Source organism: Capra hircus, chromosome 1 (assembly GCF_001704415.2).
Source record: "Capra hircus breed San Clemente chromosome 1, ASM170441v1, whole genome shotgun sequence".
Lineage (NCBI taxonomy): Eukaryota > Metazoa > Chordata > Mammalia > Artiodactyla > Bovidae > Capra > Capra hircus.
In genome coordinates, this window is record NC_030808.1 from 65,477,785 (window position 1) to 65,502,962 (window position 25,178).

At 34.3% G+C, this 25,178-nt stretch overlaps 1 protein-coding gene across 5 annotated transcripts in view; it reads left to right on the top strand.

Moving 5' to 3' along the window:
- STXBP5L (syntaxin binding protein 5 like) overlaps nt 1-25,178 on the top strand; it is a 317,733-nt gene that overhangs the window by 178,362 nt on the left and 114,193 nt on the right. For all 5 annotated transcript variants that reach the window (XM_018043989.1, XM_018044072.1, XM_018044062.1 and 2 more), the window contains exons 12-18: nt 2,121-2,193; nt 5,271-5,418; nt 6,541-6,608; nt 11,452-11,492; nt 17,398-17,615; nt 19,355-19,524; nt 20,207-20,332. In XM_018043989.1, the coding sequence (XP_017899478.1) occupies nt 2,121-2,193; nt 5,271-5,418; nt 6,541-6,608; nt 11,452-11,492; nt 17,398-17,615; nt 19,355-19,524; nt 20,207-20,332 (844 nt within the window). The remainder of the gene's footprint in view (nt 1-2,120; nt 2,194-5,270; nt 5,419-6,540; nt 6,609-11,451; nt 11,493-17,397; nt 17,616-19,354; nt 19,525-20,206; nt 20,333-25,178) is intronic.

Here is a 25,178-nt window from a genome sequence, read left to right on the forward strand (position 1 = left end):
AACTGTTATAACACTCTTTTCACTTAACAGTATATAGTATTTTAATTATGATTCCATATTAGCAAATATGAAACTAATCTTCTGTATAGCCACATAGTGATAAATGTTATGCATATATTAAACAAAATACATTTAGTAACAGTTTTTAATATTGCTGAATCATTTGTGACATCTGACAGTTCAACCTATTTCTCAAAGTACAGAAATGCCTAATCCTCTAACCTCACAGGGCTTTGCCCAGAGTAATTAACCAATAATACTCAGAATTTGTCAGTTTCACATCTATATTTAATTGTATATGGTCTTCTGCAAGTGTCATAAATAATGCATTTCTCTTCAGAGAAGTAGTAATTATGATCAAGCTTTTGAACTTTCTTGTTGGGAGCTAGGGTTAAAAGGCTGAGCCTGTTCAAAGGCAACGAATCTAATGAAGAAAGTAATGCAGTTGGCATCTAGTGAGTACCTACTATAAGCCAGGCTTTGCATTAAACATCTTTGAAAGTGAAAGTGTTAGTCTCTCAGTTGTATCTGACTCTCTACGACCCCATGGCTGTAGCCCACTATGCTCCTCTGTCCGTGGAATTCCCCAGGCACGAATACTAGAGTGGGTTGCCATTTCCTTCTCCAGGGGATCTTCCCGACCCAGGAACTGAACCCAGTCTCCCACATTGCAGGCAGATTCTTTAGCATCTGAGCCACCACGGAAGCTCATTAAATATATAAAGATGTATATTAAGTATCTTTATATACATCTAATCTTCATAACAGTCTAAGGTAGTTATTATTTTGCCATTTCAATGTATAAAGAAATTGAAAGTCAAAAAAGTTGACTAATTTGTCTATGGTCAAACTTTTAATAAATAGACCCAAAGTGAAGCTAACACTGACTCAAAGGAAATCTTTTTATTCAGTGGTTACCACACATAGTATACCAAGTACTACAAAGGTGAAATTTTTGCTATCGGTTTTTATTATTTGAAAAGAAACCATAATGTATAACAGATGTACTACTATAAAAATAATAATTTATTTATGACTTTTACTCCTTCATACCAGTGTCTCACCTATTTTATTTTTGTAGCCATTGCTTCCCAACCAGTGAATTTCCTAGAGAGGGTTGAGAAGACAAAGAGGAAACTAGTAGTATTCTTTAAGCTGATAAACAAAACCTCAGGCCCCAGCAGTATTGAAATAATGTTGAAAACTTCAAAAAACCCTAAAGGTGAAGGGGAAATGCCTCAGTTTGAAAAAAGTTTTAGTAAATAATATAAGAACTGTATACTGCTGTATAAATTTTTATCCAAAGGCAGACCCCTCAGTTTTTGTTTGTGATTTTTTTTTCTAGTTTTTCTCTCATAGCCTGTGGCTTAAAAATTAAATACAAACAGGTTCTATAGCTTCTCAGGACTGGAAGGGCTATGAAGATCATATATTTTACTTCACTATTCAAGACCTGAGTACTCTTGAGTCCAGAATTCCTGCCAAGTGCTTGTTGAATTTAGGAATAACTCTTAAACTAGCCAGAGGGAGAAAGGGAGGGTTGAATTTTAAGAACTTGGAAATCCTAGGCTATCCTCAGATTCTGGTTTTTTTGAAATATTCTTGGGCACATAGTATGTGGTCTTTAAGCACTGTTAAATCACATTGAACTGAAAGTAATCTTTTTAGTATAAGGAGTGTTGCTCTCATAGGGAGGTCAATATGTATCATGTGTTAGAGAAACAGAACTATTTCTTTAGCATATCTCTCTGTAGGCATGAAATCAGATCTGGAATGGAAGGTTGTGGAAGACTAAGATAAATGTGAAATGGAGGTGACAGACTCACTCACTTCAAATAATCTACTACTATCATGATTACTGAGATATATATAACTCTATGCTCTGTAGCTTCTCATTTTTTCCTTGCTCTCTATAATGGTCTTAAATATTGTTTGAGAAACACAACATACATTTTTTTAATATGCTCTTTATTACTTCTTACTTTGGCTTATATTTTGGTCTTCTAAAATCATTTAAATAACATTTGTACAGGAGCTAAAGGAAATACAAGTGTGGTGATTTTATAAACATTTTATAAAATGTTAAACATGAAAACTTTTCCCTTTTTTTCTACTTGTAGAATTTCAAGAACCTTATGCTGTTGCAGTACTTCTGGAGAAAGATCTCATTGTAGTTGATCTGACACAAAGCAAGTAAGTTGTCCATGTGCAGATTAACACTAACTAAACTCTATTTATTGCAATTGAAATATAGGAGGACATTATAGGTAATTTGCCATTAGAATTCTTTAGGTGGTAAATATTCTTTATGTGGAATATTGTTTTCTTAGAATTACATAAATATAATTTGGTTCAGTAATGAAAACTAAACCAGGAGAATTTAGGGGACACTGAAAATTTTGCAAGATATTTTAAAGGCAGCGTCTGATGTTTAGAAAGAGGCATTTGGAGACTCAGAACACATAAAATGGATCTATCTCATTTCTGCCATTTCCCTAAGCAAAAACAATTGTCATAAAATCTTGCAGGAGGTACTGTCTGGCCATCTGCTGACCCTTTCAAAGGAAAATTCATGTGATAAAAGTATTATTGGACTACTGTGGCAGAAAATATAGATGATCAGGATCTGGAAGGAAGAGAAGATAGATACTTCTTATACTTTCTTTTTTTCATTATGTTGTGGGCAATGGAAACAAATATAAAATATCGCTGTTAGAGTGGCACTTCCCACTACTTTCCATGGACAGTAAAAGTAGGCTTGACTTTGACAAACCCTGTCTTCCTGGTACATATTTTCATTATCAATGATGACAGGCATGAAGCTCATTTTCTCTCATCCTATGTTCTAGATACTCTGATCATTTTTAAGTTCCTTATATTTACAGAGCTTTTGTACATTCTCCCTCTTCTGCATGGAATAATTTTCTATTCCTTTTTCTCCTTATTAACATCTGTAAGAATCTCAACTCAGATATCATTTCCTCATTTAAAGAAAATCTTTCATTATCTATATAATTCGGTCAAATATCCTATTAAAGGTCTGTCTTAGACCCATGTTCCTGTCTTTCATAGCTTTGACACAATGAAAATTTTCACTTGTTATTAAAGATTGTCTCTCTACTAGACTATAGGCCTCATGAAGAACAAGCTTTGTCTCCGCATGAAGTAGGTTCTTAATAAACTGTTGTTGAATGAAGTACAATCTGAGTTTTACTTTCAATGTAGTTTGTAAGTGTAAGGGCCAAAGTTCTTTTTTGTGATCATTTGCATCATATAATATTTCAATATTTTGAAAGGGAATAGAATTGGTCCATAATATCACCATAATTGAATTCTGTCTAGCCACTTTATTTGTCAACCTAAAACTGAGTAGATTTTGTGTTCAAGTATGGATTTATGCCTCTTTCTCTTAAGTTCTAATATAAGTTTTATTAAAATACACTTTTGTAACCTTACTTGTAGTCAACTCTTCCTTCTGTGCCATATTTATTGGTTCCTCATACCTTGTCTAATTGTCTAACATCTTCCAAGGTCCACTATACTTTCCTTCTAATACTCACATTCTTTAGTATATATTTACTCTTTTTAAGACTTTTTATTATGGTAAAATATAACAAAATTACTATTTTTATATATTAATTTTTATGCTTTCAGCATACTTACCTTATGTAAGTATGTGAACTGACATTTTGTTTGCATGTTTTTATCTAATATTTTGCCTTCTTCAGCACTCGGTTTTGTTTTAAAATCTATGCAACTTTCCCATTTTGTTGTCTAATACAAGAAGTTTAATGTGTCAAAAACTGAACATGTTCTCTTTCCCTCCAAATAGTTATCCTTTAGCCATGTTTAATATTAAGTTGTAGCTTTGTCCTCCTTTCCAAATAAATTTATTCCTTCCTTCTTTTCCATTTAATCCTCTACATGAAAGCAAGCATTAGAACTTACATTTTTTTCCTCTTCTTGGTTTCTTGGATTTACATTTCTACAACAATTTACACTTCACATGTATATTTTACCACATATTTCAGCTATTCTTTCTTAAATAGCTAAAGAAAGCTATGCTCATATGATAGTTATTTTCCCCAAGCATTTTCATGATATTGTTCACTTTCTCAGGAGTCTGTCATTGTAGCCTCTTGCTATTATCAAATCCCAGGTTGTAGATCTGATCTTTAAGATGATCTACTTATTTTACTTCAAATTCTTCAACATCAAAAATATTGATAATTTCTACTCTGAAACAGGGAATCTCAGATCATTTTAACCTACTTGCCATTTATTAAACTTAACATTCTCTTTTGTACATGATTTTCCATATACTACTATTCTTAACTGGGAAACCATTAAAATTGAAGGGAAGAGAGAACCCCTGTCAACACACACATAGACACACATAACCAGACTCTTCTGAAGTTTGAACCAAGTTTCTGATTAAGTTTCTTTAATATAGGGAAAATTATTTTTAATAGTCCTCCCCTCATCCCAAAGCACATTGTATCAGAAGTAACAGTCACACAGGCTAAGAACAGATGCAGCATATATAATACTCAATTCCATCTACCACAGTGCCTGGTATATTCAGTACAAAAGAAGTACACAATATATTGTGGTTCTAAGAGTTCTTAATTTGGTTCCATACTGATATCCCTTTTTAAAATGATAATTGGCTTGAGGATATAAAATTTACTACACCCATAAGTCTGCATGCCCACTTTGCTTTCTGATTTACATAGGAAGTGATCTTAAACATGTATAATCACACATGTACCTACATAGTACACACATCTTTCAGTTACTCCATATAGAAGTACAAAATGAAAATACCTACCTATGTATTATGCGCCTTGGAAAGCATGTAAAATTTACTGATATTTTAATACTGACATATAGATAAAACTATATATAAATAAAGTACCTAGTTGATACATTTTAATTAACTAAGTCAACTTTCTGCATCTTTTCAATTTAATATAATTTAGTCTATGTATATTAGAAAGTAATATTGCTGTGGAATTTTGGAATTACAAGAAAGAAAATGAGTTTATTCAAGTAAAATGTTGCCAGTATTAATAGCACATTTTATAGATATATTTTTTTTTAAAGAGAATTCTTGTTCAGGTGATGATTGTTTATGATGCTTAAAAAAATTATGTGAAATGTATAATCAATATTTAGAAGGTTTTAGGATTTGTTTTATAAAAGTTATATCATTTTATATCAAATTTTATATTATGAAATGATACTAATATATTATCTTTGTCTATTAGCTTTCCAATCTTTGAAAATCCATATCCCATGGACATTCATGAATCACCAGTTACGTGCACAGCATACTTTGCTGACTGCCCACCAGATTTGATTCTAGTGCTCTACTCTATAGGAGTCAAGCATAAAAAACAAGGATACAGTAATAAGGTAAAAGCAACAATTATAAAAATATTTTCCTGTATTCATATCCATATGATCATACTTTTTATTTTTTTTTCCTATGGAAAGTCAGAAAATGACTTGAACTAAATTATTTTCAAGTAATAAGCTTGTACACCAAAAAAGACAATTTCTGAAAGCCAAATTATCTAAATGCTACATAGCTTTAAGTCTACAATAATATAAATTTCTTATATATTAAGTATACAGTTATATACTGATATAATTACCTATCATGTATATTTAGTATATGTGTACTGAGTCACTTCAGTCTTGTCCAACTCTTTGTAACCCTGTGGACTGTAGCCTGCAAGGCTCCTCTGGCTATGGGGATTCTCCAGGCAAGAATACTGGAGTGGGTTGCCATTCCCTTCACCAGGGGATTTTCCTAACCCAGGTATCGAACCCGTCTCTCATGCAGCTGCTGCCTTGCAGGCGAATTCTTGACCTCTGAGCTGCCAGGGAAGTCTATGCTAAATATATATTTAAACTAACATAAGTTTGAGTAATAGGATATTACTTTAGATTATTTTAGGTGAAAGACTATAGTTTTAAAAAATTCAAGTCAAATCTTTCTAGTTATTTCTTATCAATCAGTGGTTAATAAGATAATTATCAAAAGTCATTTGTTAAATAACTTCCTAGAATTCCATTTTGTTATATTTAACTACAGTATTGAAATGCCTACAATTTTAATAGATCTCCCCATTATAATTTCTGTTATTTGCACAGGACTGTTCAGATGGACAACTCCAGGGGACACAGTTTACATAGTGCTTTGTATTAAATGGCACCACAACAGTTTGGGAGTACATAGACTATGTGGAAAATGTAGCAACACTGTATTTGTATGGTTAAAAATGCTTCTTTGCATTTTTAGATCAATGGTAATATTTATTAAAAAATCTATGTTTTCAGAGGATATTTTATACACTTGGAATTGTTCAATGAAAGAATTAAAAGATAGCTACAAATTTAATTCTTAATTACTCAACAGCTATTTTAAGTGAAACTTTTACTCTTATTTTAAAATATTTTTATTTTAAATTTCTAAGTCATTTAAATTAAAAAAATTAAAGCTTATGATTTCTTCCCATGTAATCTATTTAGGAGTGGCCAATCAGTGGAGGAGCTTGGAACCTTGGCACACAAACATATCCAGAAATCATTATTACTGGGTAAGTGGTTGTGATTTATGAGTTTATCAATTTATCATCAAAAATATTTCATCGACTATTCACACTTTTCCATAATTGTGCTCTAGTAATGCTGATAGTTTAAATAAAAATATAAGACACAGCTTCTGTCCAAAGATTATAACCTTTATAGAAGAGTCAAACCATTGAAAAAATAGCTATATAACAATAAATAAGTATAGATTATAAGACCACACGAAGGTCAAAGATAGAAAAATCATGAAAAATTAGTCAATGAATGTCTGTAGAATTCATAGACTATTAGCCTTGGAAAGGTCCTTATCAGTATCTCTTGACTCCTTCCAAATCTAGGAAACACTGCTCTGTATCCCCATTAGGTGATTATTTAAAGTATATTTCAAAACTTTTAGCACCAGAAATCTTATTACTTCCTATAGCAGTCTACTTCATACTCTAATATTAGAAATAAAAATAGAAACATAGCAACACACAAGATAAGATTTAAAAGATAATAAGGGACTCTGGGGATATAGAATAGATTTATTTTTCCCTATTCTTCCCACTAAGTACAACTAAATCCCCTGGATATTATGTGTTTAAAAACATAATATGATTGAAAAAGATGAAGAGAAGTCACACTGGCTAGGGCCCCAAAGACCCAAGGAATGTCATGGAGGTGAGTTTCCTGGCTTTTGTTTTTGTCTCATATATCTGAGAATTGGAACTGAAAAAGCTGGCAACCTGGAACTTCCAGTGGGCACAAACCTGAAAGGCCCAACAAAAGCTAGCTCTCTCTAGCCAAAAGATGAGGAAAGGGGTGGCCTATCAAGACAGAAAATTTTTAGAAAATAATCTTTCTACTGCAGCTAACCACCACAGGAAAAAATTGTGGCCCCACCCCAACCCATTTCATCTAAGACTGAATGGGGAGCCTGGACTTCCACCCTCATCAGGCCATAACAGTGTACCTGAACTTACCCCAATTCAGTCTCTGAGACTGAGCATAAGTCTGAGTAGGGAGCTGGGACTTTTAACTCTGCTGAGTGGTAATGAAACTCATCACCTGTGGTGACAGAGATCATATGGGGAGACAGAATCCCCAGCACTGTCCAGCAGTAATGAGGAGCCATATACCCTCCCCTTTTTGTGTCAGTGGAAGTCCACTGGGGAAGGAGAAAAGAGCAGGGCTGAAAAAGTTCATAAGGAAATAATGATGAAAACTTCCCAAATTTGGAAAGAGACATGAACCGAGAGATTGCAGAAGGTAGGTGAGTCACAAGAAGTCCACAAGATACATTATAGTCAAAATACTGAAAACTAAATTACAAGGGAAAAAAATCATGAAAACAGCAAAAGAGAAATGACACTTTTACCAACTGGGCAAAACTAATTTGAATGAAGGCCGATTTCCCACTAGAAAACATGGAGGCCAGAGGAAACCTGAATCTTTCAAGTGCAGAAAGAAAAGAACTGGCAACTTAGAATCTTATACCCAGCAAAAATATATTCTAGAAATTAGAAATTAATATGTTCTAAGATGAAGGAAACTAAGAATTTGTCTATATCAGACATATCAAAACGAATGCCAAAAGCAAGTTCTCTAAACAGAAAGCAAATGATAAAAGAAGGAACCTTGGATTATGAGGAAGGAACGAAGCCCACAGTAAGTAAAAATCTGGGCAAATACAATAGGCTATCTTGCTTTTGAGTTTTTTAAAATTATATTTGATGATTGAAGAAAATATTATGGTTACATTGTTTGATGTGGTTCTACATATGTATAGAGGATATATTTAAGGCAATTATAAATGGGCAAGGGTAAACTGGTATAAAGAAAGATACAGTTTTTATGTGCTAAGTTGCTTCAGTCATGTCCAACTGTGTGCGATACCTATCGACTGTAGCCTGCCAGGCTCCTCTGTCCATGGGATTCTCCAGATATGAATACTGGAGTAGGTTGCCATGCCTTCCTCCAGGGGATCTTCCCAACCCAGGGATCGAACCTGCATCTCTCACATCTCCTGCCTTCATGGGCAGGTTCTTTACCAGTAGCACCCCTACCTACCTTAAAATGGTAGTATGATAACATCAGTAGCTATGATAAGTTAAATGAATATACAATGCAATACCTAATGCAACCCTGTTTAAAAAAAAAACTGGGCTAATAGATATACTCAAAACATTACTGACTCATAAAAATGGATGTACTAAAATAATTCAAATAGCCCATAGGAAAGAAGGTGAAAAAACAGTGACAATAAAAGAGGAAAAAAACAAAAGAAAAAAAAAGACAGTGTAATTATTGAAATTTTAAGGCTTAAATGTAAATGGTCTAAATACATTAGTTCAAATGCATTGATTGGCAGAGTGGATTAAAAAATATAACCAAACTGTATGCCATTAACAATACACTCACTTCAAATATAATAGTATTGCCAGGTTAAGAGAAAAAGGACAGAAAAATACTTCATAAAAGAGTCAGTGGAGAGTGACATCAGCAAGATGTCAAAATAAGTAACCCCAGACCTTGTTCTCCCACAGACACACAGATTTAACAATATATTGTCTAAAACCCTTTATGAAAACTCTAGAAACCAGTTAGAAAATCATAGTACCCCAAGGGAGCTCAAAGCCAGAACAGCCACTCTGAAATGAGTGAGAACAATCATTTTATTTTAGCTGTGTCAGCTCCCCCCACAAATTGGCACAGCTCATGTTCAAGGAGGAATATTAATCAATAAGAAGGAAGTTATGGAATAGACTGTGCATCCAGTGTTCCTGCTTTTCAAGGGACTTCCAAAGAGACTAGTTTTTATCTCCCCTCAGTCAGAATACTGATAGAATCTGGATGCCTGGGTAGCCACAGAAAACAAGGGAGAGCTCAGTGGCTTATTGAAATGCCAAGAAACTTGCAGTACTACAGACATAATGGATGGAGCAAGAGAGTACAAGCTCCTGAAAAAAAGAAACCAGCAAACCTCTATAGCTTGGAAATTATACACACAATCCCAGAGAAGACACATCCCTACTGAAGGTTTGAGAGACCCCAAAGAGCTTGGTGAAGGTCTTCTCCTGTAAAAAGCCAGTTGATAACAGGTGGCTGTATTTTCAAATGCTAAATTCACAACATAAAATAACAAGGCACATAAAAAAATAGGCAAACACAGCCTAATCAAAGGAACAAGAAACATGTCTAGAAACTGACCCTAAAGAATCTGATATCTGTGATTACATGACAATTCAAAATAATTGTCTCAAAGAAACTCAATGCATGACTGGAGAACACAGGCAGACAACTAAACAAAATAAGGAAAGTGATGCATGAGTGAAATTAAAATATTAACAGAGAGATAGAAACTATTAAAAGAACCAGAAATAAAGTTTTAAGTGAAAGAATACAATGACTGAATTGAAGATTTTACTGGAGGGGATCAATAGCAGATTTAGTCAGAAGAAAGAACCAGCAAACTTGAAGATAGACAATAAGAAATACTGAGTGAGAGGGATAAAGTTAAAAGAATGGGACAGAGGAATTATTTGAAGAAATGTTGGCTGAAAACTTCTCAAATCTGAGGAAGTAAATGGACTTCCATATTCATTGGCTATGTATCAGACTACTCTAGTGAGGATGAACCCAAGGTGGACAACAGTGAGACACATTATAAACAAATTGACAAAGACAGTCTTAAAAGCAGCAACAGAAAAGCTACTCATTGTGTGTATGAAAACTTACATGAGATTATCATTGGATTTCTCCTCAGAAATATATAGGCTAGAAGGGAGTAGGATGATATATTTAAAGTGCATTAAGAATAAAAGAAAAAACAGCCATGAACATTGTGTCTAGGAAACTGTACTTCAAAAATGAAGGAGAAATAAAGGCCTTCCAAGATAAACAAAGGACTTCCCTGATAGCTCAGTTGGTAAAGAATCTACCTGCAATGCAGCAGACCCTGGTTTGATTCCTGGGTCAGGAAGCTACCCTGGAGAAGGGAAAGGCTACCCACTCCAGTATTCTGGCCTGGAAAATTCCATGGACTGTATAGTCTATGGGGTCACAAAGAGTCAGACATGACTGAGTGACTTTCACTTTCACTAAGATAAACAAGAACTGAAACCATTTATTAGCAGTACACTTGCCTCACAAGGATTGCTAAAGGGAGTCCTTTGAGTTGAAATGAATGAACGTTAGACAACAAAATGAAAGCATATGAAAATATAAAGCTCTCTGGTAAAAGTAAAAACATAGACAAAAACAGAATCCTGTAACACTGTAGTGGTGGAGAATCACTTTAAATTCAGGTGCTTTTTCTTTATTGAGATGATAATGGTTTTTCTTTTTCAATCTGATGGTATAATGAAATATATATGGTGATTGATTTTTAAGAATGTTTAACTGGCATCACATTTCCGGGATAAGCCGACTTAGTTTTATGATATATTATCCTTATGCTTTTTAAATTAGATTTGCTAATATTTTGTTGACATTTTTTTTCCTTACATCTATGCTCAAGGGATATTGGTCTGTCATTTTCTTTTCTTGCCATGTTTTTCCCTGGCTTTGGTGTCAGGATAGAGCTGACCTCATGAAATGTGTTCGGAAGTATTCCGTACTCTGTGGCTCAGTGGTAAAGAATCCACATGCAGTGCAGGAGACCTGAATGTGATCCATGGGTTGAGAAGATTCCCTGGAGAAGGGATAGGCTATCCACACCAGTATTCTTGCTTGGAGAATCCCATGGACAGAGGAGCCTGGCAGGCTACAGTCCATGGGATCACTAATAGTCATTCAAGTTTTTATACAGTTTGAACAATTATAATTTTTTAATTGACCATACTTAATGCTAATTTATTTCTTATCTAGGCATGCAGATGGATCAGTCAAGTTTTGGGATGCATCTGCAAGTAAGTTTTTCCTTCTATTATAGAAAAAAACTTGGTTAGTATTTACTCATAGCCATTTACCACTTTTTAGTTTGGACAGTTAACATTTTAGATACATATTTAGCATACACTTACGGTTGTGTTACCAAAATGCATTTCCTGTAATACTAAATCATTTTAAAGTATTATTTCTACTTTACTTTTTTTCTATGATATAGGCAGAACTGAAATCACTGTTTATTAGCAACCTATTATATTTATAAGAGGTAAGGTACACTGAAAAAATGTACCAAATTATTCATATGTCAGAGTAACTCTGCTCAAGGAATTTCCTTCACTTCTTCACTCTGTGGTCTTGGAAAAGTTCTTTTGTCCTACTATTCTTTTTTTTTCCCTTTCCTGCTTGTCTACCAAGTGCCTAAGAATCAAAAGAAATAATTTGATAAATGTAAATTTTCTTTTGAAATCTTGAGGATTACATAATTTAAGGACAAAAAGTAATCTGCTCAACATTGAAGGATGTGCAAAAATATTTAAGACTTGACTATACCTATACATACCCTTCAGAAGATTTATAGGGCAAACAGTATGGTAAGAACTCTAAATGTAGTACAACCCAAGTTCTGTTTGATATTGGAAATGGGAGATTTATTTGAATCAGGTAGATTCAGGAATGTATTTTGATGGGGTAACATTTAGTGTGAATTTTGGAAGATAAGATTTTGGTAGGACTAGGAGGAGAGAATAAGTGAGTAATGTCTCTTAATTTTGTGAGATGAGTAATCATCAAGATGGAGGTAACTCTTTGGAAATAAGAATACAGAAGAGTTCTGGAGGTTTGGGTTTTGTTGGAACACCAGGAAATTCAAGTAAAAATGTCCATCAGTCAGGAAGAACAGTCAAGAATGGTATGCAATGAAGAAGCAGCATTAAAGTGATACCTGAAGGTATAGAAGTAAACTGAGAAAGACTGTGATAAGCAGAAAAGCAGAGGGAAGAAAGTTGAATATTAATGACAGTCTTAGTCTGCAAGCTAGAGTCCTTTAGCAGTAGAACAAAACATCAGCAAAGGAAAATTATTAAAAGATTTAAAACCATGAATTCTGAGGCCCCTTTCTGACCTCACAATAAAGGACAGTTGATCAAGGAGAAATTCCAAAGAATGACAGTTTTTTTTATTTTGATAAACCTTTTCATGTAAATCTGAGTTTGTTTCATGAACACAATTAATTTCACAGTGATATCTTTGCTTATTTCATACCACCTCTAAGTTACTCCTTATCTTTTAAAATGTGAGAAGACAGTTTAACACTCTAATGACTTAAGTGCATGCCACCCTGAAAGCATATATGATGATATTTTAGAAAGTTAATTTCTAAATAAAGTATTTTATTACACTCAAAATATATGTTGCAAAAGTTTGAAACATCTTTAATATTTTTACTGTAATCTGTTATAACAGCATATCTTCAAACCAGTGGATGTTATTGGAGAAATATCAGCTAGTCTGCCAATTTTGTGGGATAGGGTCCAGTACAGGAAATGAAGTTATATTTATTTGAATAGATATGTGTACTGTTGACCCTTGAACAACATGGGAGTCAGTCAGATTGGCTATACCAACCCTCTACACAGTCAACCCTCTACCCATAACTTACAGTTGGGGCATAATTTATAGTTGGCCCTCACATACAGTGTTCCTCTGTATCTGTGATTCAGCATCTGAGGATTCAGTCATCCTCAGATTGTATAGTACTGTTCTATTTACTACTGAAAATAATATGAGAATAACTGGACCCATGCATTTCAAACCTGTATTGTTCAAGGATCAGCTGTATTCATCTTCAGTTGCTGAGTAACCAAGGAGAGATAGGAAAGCCTTCTTCAGTGATCAATGCAAAGAAATAGAGGAAAATGATAGAATGGGAAAGACTAGAGATCTCTTCAAGAAAATTAGAGATACCAAGGGAACATTTCATGCAAAGATGGGCACAATAAATGACAAAAATGATATGGGCCTCACAAAATCAGAAGATATTAAGAAGAGGTGGCAAGAATACACAGAAGAACTATACAAAAAAGATCTTCATCACCCAGACAACCATGATGATGTGATCACTCACCTAGAACCAGATATCCTGGAGTGAGAAGTCAAGTAGGCTCTATGAAGCATCACTATGAACAAAGCAGATGGAGAGAATAGAATTCCAATTGAGCTATTTCACATCCTAAAGATGATACTGTGAAAATGCTGCACTCAATATGCCAGAAAATTTGGAAAACTCGGCAGTGGCTGCAGGACTGGAAAAGGTCAGTTTTCACTCCAATCCTAAAGAAAGGCAATGCCAAAGAATGTTCAAGTGAAGTGAAATGAAGTCGCTCAGTCGTGTCTGACTCTTTGCGACCCCATGGACTACATGTAGCCTACCAGGCTCCTCTGTCCATGGGATTTTCCAGGCAATAGTACTGGAGTGGATTGCCATTTCCTTCTCCAAGGGATCTTCCCAACCCAGGGATTGAACCCGGGTCTCCCGCATTGTAGACAGACACTTAACCGTCTGAGCCACCAGGGAAGCTATGGCACAATTGCACTCATTTTACACACTAGCAAAATAATACTCAAAATTCTCCAAGTAAGACTTCAATACTAAGTGAACTGTGAACTCCCAGATGTTCAAGCTGGATTTAGAAAAGGCAGAGGAACCAGAGATCAAATTGCCAACATCTGTTGGAGCATAGAAAAATCATGAGAATTGCAGAAAAACATCTACTTCTGTCTCATTGACTACGCTGAAGCCTTTGACAGTGTGGATCACAACAAACTGGAAAACTGTTCAAGAGATGGGGATACCAGACCACCTTACCTGCCTCCTGAGATATCTGTATGCTGGTCAAGAAGCATCAGTTAGAACTGGACATGTAGCAACAGGCTGGTTCCACAATGGGAAAGGAGTACATCAAAGGCTGTATATTGTCACCATGCTTATTTAACTTATATGCAGAGTGCATCATGCAAAATGCCAGGTTGGATGAAGCATAAGCTGGAATAAAGATGGTGAGTGAAATATCAATAACCTCAGATATACAGATGATACCACCCTTACGAGAGAAAATGAAGAGAAACTAAGTGAAAGAGGAAAGTGATGATGAAAGTGAAAGAGGAAAGTGAAAAAACTCGCTTAAAATTCAACATTCAAAAAACCAAGATCATGACATCCGGTCCCATTGCTTCATGGCAAATAGATGGGGAAACAATGGAAACTGACAGACTTTATTTTCTTGGGCTCCAAATCAATGCAGATGGTGACTACAGCCATGAAATTAAAAGACGCTCCTTGGAAGAAAAGCTATGACAAAACTAGATAGTATATTAAACAGCAGAGACATTGCTGACAAAGGTCCGTCTAGTCAAAGCTATGGTTTTTCCAGTAGTTATATGTGGATGTGAGAGTGGGACTATAAGAAGTATGAGTGCCAAAGAATTGATGCTTTTGAACTGTGGTGTTGGAGAAGACTCTTCAGAGTCCCTTGAACAGCAAGGAGATCAATCAATCCTAAAGGAAATCAATCCTTAATATTCACTGGAAGGACTGATACTGAAGCTCCAATACTTTGGCCACCTGATTCCAAGAGCTGACTCATTAGAAAAGACCCTGTTGCTGGGAAAGATTGAAGGCAGGAGGAGAAGAGGATGACAGAGGAAGAGATGGTTGGATGGCATACCGACTCAATGGACATGAGTTTGAGCCAGCTCCAGGAGATGGTAAGGGACAGGGAGGCCTGGCATGCTGCAGTCCATGGGGTTGCAAAGAGTTGGACATGACTGACTGACTTGACTGAACACAGCAAATTACCACAAGTTAGCAGTTTGAAACAATACCCATAAATTGCTTCACAGTTTCTGTGTCATGAATCTGGGTCAGGTTATGTGGTTTCTTTGCTCACGTCTAAGAGACTAGAGTTGAAGTGTTGGCTAGTCTGCAGCTCAGAGTTCTCTTCCAAGCTCATGTAATTGTTGGCAGAATTCATTTTCTTGCAGCTTTTTTTGTTTATGGCTGAATAATGTTTTATTTTATTTTTATTTTTACTTTGTTTTACTTTACAATACTGTATTGGTTTTGCCATACATTGACATGAATCCGCCATGGGTGTACATGAGTTTAAAACTCATGTGATTCGTTTCTTCAAAGGAGTGTGTCTCTACCTTCAGGTAGGGCCTCAGTCCCTCTTTTAAAGGGCTCACCAGATTCTGTTGGGCCTACTAAGGATAATCTCTGTTGGTTAACTCAAAGTCAAATAATTATGTCTGTAGTATTATTATTTCCATGTCATATCAAGCTTACAGAAAAATCACAGAAATGTCCTATGAAGTGTTGTATAGCCTTCAGCAAGATTACCCAAATTTCAGTGTATATATGTGTTCCCTTCACCCGCCCTTCTACCATATGCATGCTCTCAATCTAGCACTTGCTTGCTTGCACCCTTTCTCTTTCACCTCCATTTTCTTACACACATACACACACAAACATATACATATACATAGCTTTTTGTAACCATTTGAGAGCAAGCTACGAATATATGTTCTTCTTAACAGTACATGCTCCCCTAAATACTTCAGTGTGTATTTCTTACAAACAAGGGCACTCTTTTATGAAATGAAATTATAGTTATCAAAATCAGGAGTTTAATATTAATATAATACCATTATCTAACTTCCAGATCTTACTCAGTTTAGCCAGTTGTTCCAATAATATCTCATTTACCAAAAGAAAATCTCAGAGTATTTGTTGGATTTTAGCAGTCTATCTTTAGAGTTTTCTTTAGTCTGGCATGGTTGCTAAGTATTTCATGATTGGCATTTTTAGTTCAGGCCAGTTCTTTTGTAGAATCTCTTTCATTTTGAATCTGACTAATGTTTCTCATGATTGTTTCAGATTGTGCACTTTTGGCAGGAACTCCAAGATTTTTAGAAATTTTCTCAAGAATCCTTTTTAGGATCAGAGATCTTAATATTATGGAGCTATCATCCAGTTCTAAAATGGAAATAATATTCCTCCAAATAAATATGCCTGAAAACAATTCACAGACCAGACTTTTTAGAAATTATAACTGACTGTTTCCTAACACAGAGCCACTCAGAAATGACCTTTCTAAAATAATCTAGATCATTCCTAATATTGCTAACTGGTAAATTACAAGTATTTCTCATCTGAAGGAATGTCTAAAAATTTGTTGAGAGGAATAAACTCTTGAATAGCATCAACCTTTCATCCAACAATCAAAAGGGAAAACAATGAAAAAAAGACGTATGGATAAGAGTAACAAGGAAACTTACATTACCATATGTAAAATAGATAGGCAAGGGGAATTTGCTGTATGGCTCAGGAAACTCAACCAGGGGCTCTGTATCAACCTAGAGGGGTGGGATGGGGAGGGAAACAGAAGGGAAGTTCAAAAGCGAGGGGATATATGTATACCTATGGCTGCTGATTCATGTGGAGGTTTGATAGAAAACAACAAAATTCTGTAAAGCATTGTACTTCAATTAAAAATTTTTTAGAAAAGGACTTCTCAATCTTGGAAAAGAAGTAGATTGAGTAGTTTCATTATAAACTTTCTGAGCTCAAGTGTTTTATCAATAAACAAGGGGACTTTTCTGAGGAACACATGAGAATGCACACAAAGTCCTACATGTTGTTTGGTATACCATATATGTTCAGTGAATGTTTATGTTTTCCCTATAGTCTTCCTCTGGCTAAACAGTACTGATATGAGAGCATAACTTTGAATAATTCCTGTTAAAATGTAGTTAATTTTGTTTACTTGGATTTTAATTTTTGTGATGTAACAGATATATTGAAAAGGCTTCAACAAATAAAAGAATTAAGTGCAAATTAGAAGATAACTATGATTCAATATCTTATAGTAACTCTGCAGATGCTATACAAGCTAAAAACTTCAAAAGTGTTTGAAAAACAGAAGGTAGGAGAAGGAAAACAAACATGTGAGATTGTAGAGGAAGACCCATATGCCATTCAGATGATCTGCTGGTGTCCAGAGAGCAGAATATTCTGTGTATCAGGAGTCTCTGCATATGTCATAATTTATAAATTCAGCAGACATGAAATTACAACAGAAATAGTGGTAAGTCATTTAAAAATTAACTTTTACACTTCAAGTTATTAAAACAATTATCATAGATTCTGACTAGTGCTTGGTATGGTTTTAAGCCATCAAGAGTACAGTATTTGGTCAGTTATCCAATTCATAGAATTTTAAATTGTTTTTGTTACTTACTATGTTAAAAAATAATTTGGTTTAAAATGACAAAATCAGCTATCAAATTTAGTATTATTAAATAGGATAGACTATGCCTATAGGTTTTATATAGACAGTCATTGATTTATTTTATGTATAAATGTCAAATTAATGCAAGTTTTGTTCTATATCTTTATTAAATTTTTTAGGTTGTCCTTTTTGTCAATTAACTGCCATAAATGACTATCAACTGCAGTAAGATTACTTTGATCTTTTAAATAGCAGCATTTTTTATAGGGTGGAAATAATCATGGGGCTGCTTTACCTAATATTAATTTTTAAACATAATTAAATAGTTTAATTATTTGAAATAATGATGCTCTTAAGGGATAAGTTAAGTCTAAATAAAGGCACCTGTGTATAATGGGTCTTCTCTACCCACTCCATTTTATCAGAAAATAAAGATTTTCTATTAAAAGCCTAAATATAACTGCTTTTCCCTTAGGGAATAAAATTAAACATTGCTCTTAGAGTATAGTAGTTAAATCCCAGACATTGGAGTCAGATAAGCCTAGCTTTTAATTCTGGCTTTACCAGTGAATACCTGTGTGACTAAACAAGTCACAAGACCCCATTAGTCAGTAGTATAGTCTGGGTAAAGACTCAGCTTCATCACTCATATAATTTCCTGTGTAAATAAAATAGAAAAATAGGAAGTAGTGATAAACTAGAAATTGTAATGCCATTTTCATAGGGTTTTATGATAGTATGTTAAAGTCATTAGCAGAGTATCTAAGTGTAGTAAGCACTTGATAATTGTTATTGCCACCAGAGGATTCAAGTGTTAAGATAATTATGAAAATAATTTGGATAACATTGCTGTATTCACTATTCCATAATTTATTTTTTGTAAGCAATTGTTTTCAATGTCAAAAATGCTAATTTTTGCAATGAAAGACAATGTTTGTGTTATAAATTGAGTTTTTGAAGCATTGAATGTAGTCATAAAGTAATTTTTAAACATTCTTAACTTTAAAGAAAGGGTTTTTTATTCCAATTTAAATTATCATATTTTTTTCATTAAGCAATTCTGACCAAGCTAATGAAATTATATAAGAGCTAAACTAATAAAATATGGAATTTATTTTGGAAAATTATACTGAATTAATTTGAAGTCAAGATTGAATGATTTTTTTAAAGCTAAAAAGTTTTGTACAAATAACAATTTGTAAGTGTGTTGTGTGCATGTAAATATACATACACATCCAATTTAGTTTCTTTCATTGGACTAACCAGACCAGTTCCTCCTTTTATTTGATCATATGTGGAATTGTAATTTATACTTTACCTTAAGGAATATTTATTATATAGAAAATTTATCTCCACTGGCAGGTATTTTTCTTATAATTCTAAAGAATTAAACACATTTTACATTTTTTGTGAACACCATTGAATATTTTATGTAACTTACTATTCAATTCAGTTTAGGGTATCTCTACTATTAATTGAAATCGAACTAATCTGAATAATAATTACCAAAAAATGCCAGATATTTTAATATGATTATCATTATTATTATTATGACAACCTAGATGAAATCAAAACTTGGTTTTTCTTTTTTTAAGTCTTTAGAGGTACGACTGCAGTATGATATTGAAGATATTATTACCCCAGAACCAGAAACAAGTCCTCCATTTCCAGATCTTTCATCCCAGCTTCCTTCAAGGAGTCTCTCTGGGAGCACTAACACTGTGGCTAGTGAAGGAGTAACAAAGGACAGTATCCCATGCCTCAAGTAAGAGTTGCTGCCAAATTTTAAAACAACTTTACATGTAATTGTATAATTCTTTGAAACTTGCCAAATGAAATATCCTCTTTTATTAAGTTGTTGTCAAGTGGTCTACAGTCCACCAAGAGGTACCTTGATCTTTTTTGGGACTATCTATGAAAAGAGCCCAGTATTTTTATTCTTCATTAGTAATTAATACATTTCCTTCCCTGAAGGACCCTAAAGAAAACATAGCTTTGATAGAGAAGGCTACAGGTGGAGCAAGTTTAGAGAGCAAGAACAGGAATTTAGGTTTTGAATATGTTGAACTCAAGTTGGGTTGTAGATTAATGGTCATAGTTCTTAATGTCATGCATTATGACTTACCTATATGTAACAAATATTGTGTAAGAAAATAATTAAATAATAAAAATAATTTAAAATACTACTATCAAAAGAGAAAAAGGAACTCATGAAGTCCAGTGAAGTTCTAGATCTGACTGAAAAGCTACTTCACGGAAAGGTTAAGAAATCACAAGTGACTTGGTGTATTTTGAGAAAGCTAGAAGATACCGTTTACCTGCATAATGTCCTCAGTGCATGGTGTTGTATATTTCTGTAGGAAGATTATTGTTATGAATTCTGAAAATAAGCATGAGCATATGTATTCGAACTGTATATGATGCAATTATTTTTTCTGTTTTTCTAGTGTTAAAACACGACCAGTGCGGATGCCTCCGGGATATCAAGCAGAACTTGTTATTCAGTTGGTGTGGGTGGACGGTGAACCTCCACAGCAGATTACTAGCCTTGCTGTGAGCTCAGCGTATGGAATGTAAGTAGTTAAACATTCTTTCTAATTTGTATAATTTATCTAATATGTTTGATACATTAAATGTTTCTTTTAAAATAATTAAGTCCTAAAAGTGGAAAGAAACCCTTGCTTGGATTTTTATTAGGTTGAAAATTGTATAAGAAAATAGTAATTTAAACATAAATTGTGGTTAAATGTTCTTTCTTAATGTCAAACTTTTAGTGTTGGGAGGCTGTTAAGATATTATCACACTTACATTTTTATTTGTTTTGTGTTTTCTATCCTTTCACTGTTTGTTTTCATTTTGGATACTTTCTTCTGACTTATCTTTAAAAGTTCACCAGTTCTTCAGTGGTATCTAATCTAATGGTAGATTTGCCCATGGAGTTGAATTTCAGTTATTTTTTAGCTCTAGACCTTCTACTTGGTTCTTTTTAAAGTTTTGTGTTATCTTCCTAAATTATCACTCTTCTGTTTCCTTGAACATGTTGAATATAGTTACTTTAAATATGTGTTTGACAGGGGGTGCTCTGTAATAATATAGAGGGGCAGGATGGGGTTAGAGAGTGGAAGGAGGTTCAAGGGGGAGGAGACATATGTATACTTACGGCTGATTCAAGTTGTTGTACGGCAGAAGCCAGTACAACATGGTGAAGCAATTATCCTCCAATTTAAAATAAAAAAATGCATTTGATAACCAGCTTATTATTTGTCTTGGGTTTGGGTCATATTATATTGTCATCATATAACTTAGGTTTGCCTTTTGGTTTTGTTTTGTTTTATTGAACATTATATACCACTATATATGTGTGTGTGTTATAGAGATAATTTGAGGTTCTAAATGATGTTTTCATCTTCCAGAAAGTATTATTTATTTCTGTGACTAAGCTAATAGACAGTATAGAAAGCTCAGACAGGATAATCCAATCAGACATCCTATCTTTGAAAGTTGGATTGTATTCCCTTTAAGCACTAATTTAGTTCTAATTAATTCTTATTCCTAGTTTGTACTCTTCATAAACATTTTATCAAATTCCATTCCCATCAGGAGTGTTTGAGGATACCTGATTTCCTACAGCCTTTCTAACAGCAGTGTATAACCAAACGTCATTTTGTTAAGAGGAAGTTTATTATTATAATATTAGCACTTTCCTTGTATCTTAAATGAAACCAAACAACTTTTTTTCTCTAGTGACATTTCTGTGTATATTCTTTGTCCATTTTTTTTTGCAGAGTTATTTTTTTGTAGATTTGTGAAAAATGTTTATGTGGTAAAGAAGTTAGCTTTCTCTGTGATGAAACCTACAGATATTTTCCTTGGTTTTGTTTATGATTTTGATTAGGATTTTTATTTCAAGCAAAAATTTAAAAAATATTTAAGTAATTCTGTTTTTCTTTTCTGGCTCTGGATTTTGTGTCATACTTAGAAAAGCCTTTCTCACTTCAAGATCATGAGGCATACTGTCTTACATATTTATTGCTTTAATATATTTAAGTCTTTATCTAGAGTTTATTTTGGTATGAGACATGAAATAGGAATTACACTTTATTTCTTACCTGATGACTAAGAGTTATGCCAATACCACTTACTGAATATTTCATCTTTCCCTTCTAAATTTGGGATCATCTTTTTTCAAATTAACACATTTACATACATATATACACACATGCATTGGGCTTCCGAAGTGGTGCTAGTGGTAAAGAACCCTCCTGACAATGCAGAAGACAAAAGAGACCCAGGTTCAATTTCTGGGTTGGGAAGATCCCCTGGAGAAGGGCATGGCAACCCACTGCAGTATTCTTGCCTGAAGAATCCCATGGACAGAGGAGCTTGACAGGCTACAGTCTATATGGTCGCAGAGTCAGACACAATTGAAACGACTTAGCACACATGCATATATATAGCTCTGTTTATATGTACCCAGTCTGCCCCTAAACTAAGTCTCATGAGCTCCAAGAGAACTTGAAGCCAGCTGAAAGGGCAATGACCTGAAAACAATTTTGCGTTCTTAGAGGTTTGGTGGGGTGTGTAAAAGATGTATGTGAATATAGATATCGGGAGTTTGCTCTTGACTAAAAAATCCTTTGATAGGAAAGCTGGCAGGAACAGCCTAGGGATTAGGGGAGGAAAGAAAGGTAGTGTGGGACAGCTATAATGCTATTTGTTTGATATGGCCAGCTTATCCTCTAACCCACATGGTTACTACGGAAGATGGCTGAGCTCAAACAATTTTCAGGCTTCCCTATTTGAGAGATTGACCTGCAAAGCAAGGGGATGCTAAAATTAAGAGCTGTCAGGGTATATTGCTAGGTTCAGGCAAATTGCTGAAAGCTGTTAGAATAAATAAGTCAGAGAGCATGTTTCCCTTGTTCAGTAACAACTGGGGGTGGGGGTGACAGTCACTCCAAAGCCTCTAAAGAGCCTATAATTGTATGAGAAACCTTGGACACCTGCCTCATGAGCACTCAACTGCCAAAACACTTCAGGCATCCATATACATTCCACCAAAGTTTTAAGAAATAAGTAACAACAGTATTTATTTTCTTTCTGAGAACCTGTGAAAGAAAAAGTGCCATACATCTCATCTTATGTGGCCAACATAATGACGTCAAAACTTGAAAAGGGATTGGATCAAGATGGCAGAGTAGAAGGGTTAGAGCTCACCTCACCCCTACAAACAACTCAAAAATTTACCAATGTGTGGAATAAGTCTCATGGAACTGGAGACTGACCAAAGTAGTCCTATACAACAAAGGTGCAAGAAAAATTTCCATGTAACTAGGTAGGGTGGAAAAAAGTCAAAGGGTTGGCACCTCCATCTTAGGCTCTGAAAGGATGAAAAGGTCTGCATGCATAGACACATCCCTTGGGGAGTGAGCAGGTCAAGCCACAGACTAGAAATCCCAGTCTTGGAGCCCTACATAAAGGAAACAAGCCCTCATGGCTGCAAGGAGACTGGCTGCCAAAACTAAATCAAGAGGATACATAATTTGAATAGACTGATCACCAGAAGTGAAGTAGAATCTGTAGTAATAATAATAAAAACAACTCCCTGCAGAAGAAGTTCAGGACAGGATGGCTTTAATAGGGAATTGTAGCAAAATTACAAAGAACTTGTTCCTGTCCTTCTCAAACTGTTCTAAAAAACTGAAGAGGAGGGAATGCTCCCAAATTCATTCTGTGAAGCCACCATCACCCCAATACCAAAACCAGCCAAAAACACTACTAAACTAGAAAATAAGAGGCCAATCTTTTTGATGAATATAGGTGCAAAAATCCTCGACAAACTGTTAGCATACCAAATCCAACAATACATAAAAAGGATCAAGCACCGTGATCAAGTTGAATTCATTCCAGAGTCATAGGATGGTTCAATATATACAACTCAATCTGTACAATACAGCACATTAACAAAAGGAAAGACAAAACCCACATGATCATCTCTATACAGAAAAAGCATTTGATAAACTTCAAAATTCATCTATGATAAAAACTCTCAAAGTGATATAGAGGGAATATATGTCAACGACATAAAGCCCATTTACGACAAATCCATAGCCAGCATAATACTTAATGTTGAAAAAGCCTTCCCACTACAGGAAGAAGACAAGGTTACCCACTCTTACCACTTCTATTCAACATAGTATTGGAAGTCCTAGCCACGGCAATTAGATGAGAAAGAAGAGGAATCCAGATTGAAAGGGGAGAGTCAAAACTGTCACTATTTGCATCTGATACGATACTCTATGTAAAATATACACCCCCAAACTATTAGAACAAATGTATTCAGCAGGGTCATAGGATACAAGATTAATATACAGAAATTTGTTACATTTCTATATACTAATAATTAAATATCAGAGAAAGTAAAAAATCCCATTTAAAATTGCATTAAAAAATAAAATACCTAAGGACTAAACATAACCGATGAGGTGAAATACCTAGATGCTGCAAGTATAAAATATTGAGAGAGAAAATTGAAGATGATTCAGAGAAACAGAAAGATATGCTATGCTCTTGGATTGGAAGAATTAATATTATTAAAATGGTCATACTGCCCAGAGTCTACAGATTTAATGTCATCCCTATCAAAATATCTATGATATTCTTCAAAGAACTAAGATAAATAATCCTAAGATTTATATGGAACCAGAAGAGACCCATAATTGCCAAAGCAATCCTGAGGGGGGGGAAAAAATCAAAGCATAATGCTTCTGGTTTCTATTCTATACTATAAAGCTACTGTGATCAACACAGTGTTGTATTAATTCAAAAAAAGACATATAGAACAATGGAACACAATAGAGAGCTCAGAAATAAACCCATGCATTTGTGGTCAATTAATCTATGACAAAGGAGGCAAGAATATACAAGAGAAAAGACAGTTTCTTCAACAAGTGGTGTTGGGAAAGCTGAATAGCTGCGTGTAAAGCAATGAAACTAAAATAAATAAATTTATATTTTAAAAAATAAATAAAATAGAACCATAAAAAAAATTCCTTCACACCACATACAAAAATAAATGTAACAAGTTTAAAATACCTAAATGTTAGTTTATGACACCATTAAATTCCTAGAAGTGAACATAGGCAAAACTTTCTTTGACATAAATTGTAGCAATGTTTTCTTTGTTTAGTTTCCCAGGGCAAAAGCAATCAAAGCAAATGTAAAAGCTTTTGCATAGGAAAGAGAACCATCAAAATAATGAAAGACAGCCTATGGAATGGGAGAAAATATTTGCATACTATGCCTCTGACAAAGGGTTAATATCCAAAATGTACAAACAGCTCATAAACTCAAAAAAAAAAAAAAAAAAAAAAACCCCAAAGAATCCAATTTATAAAGATGGGAAGATCTAAAAAGACA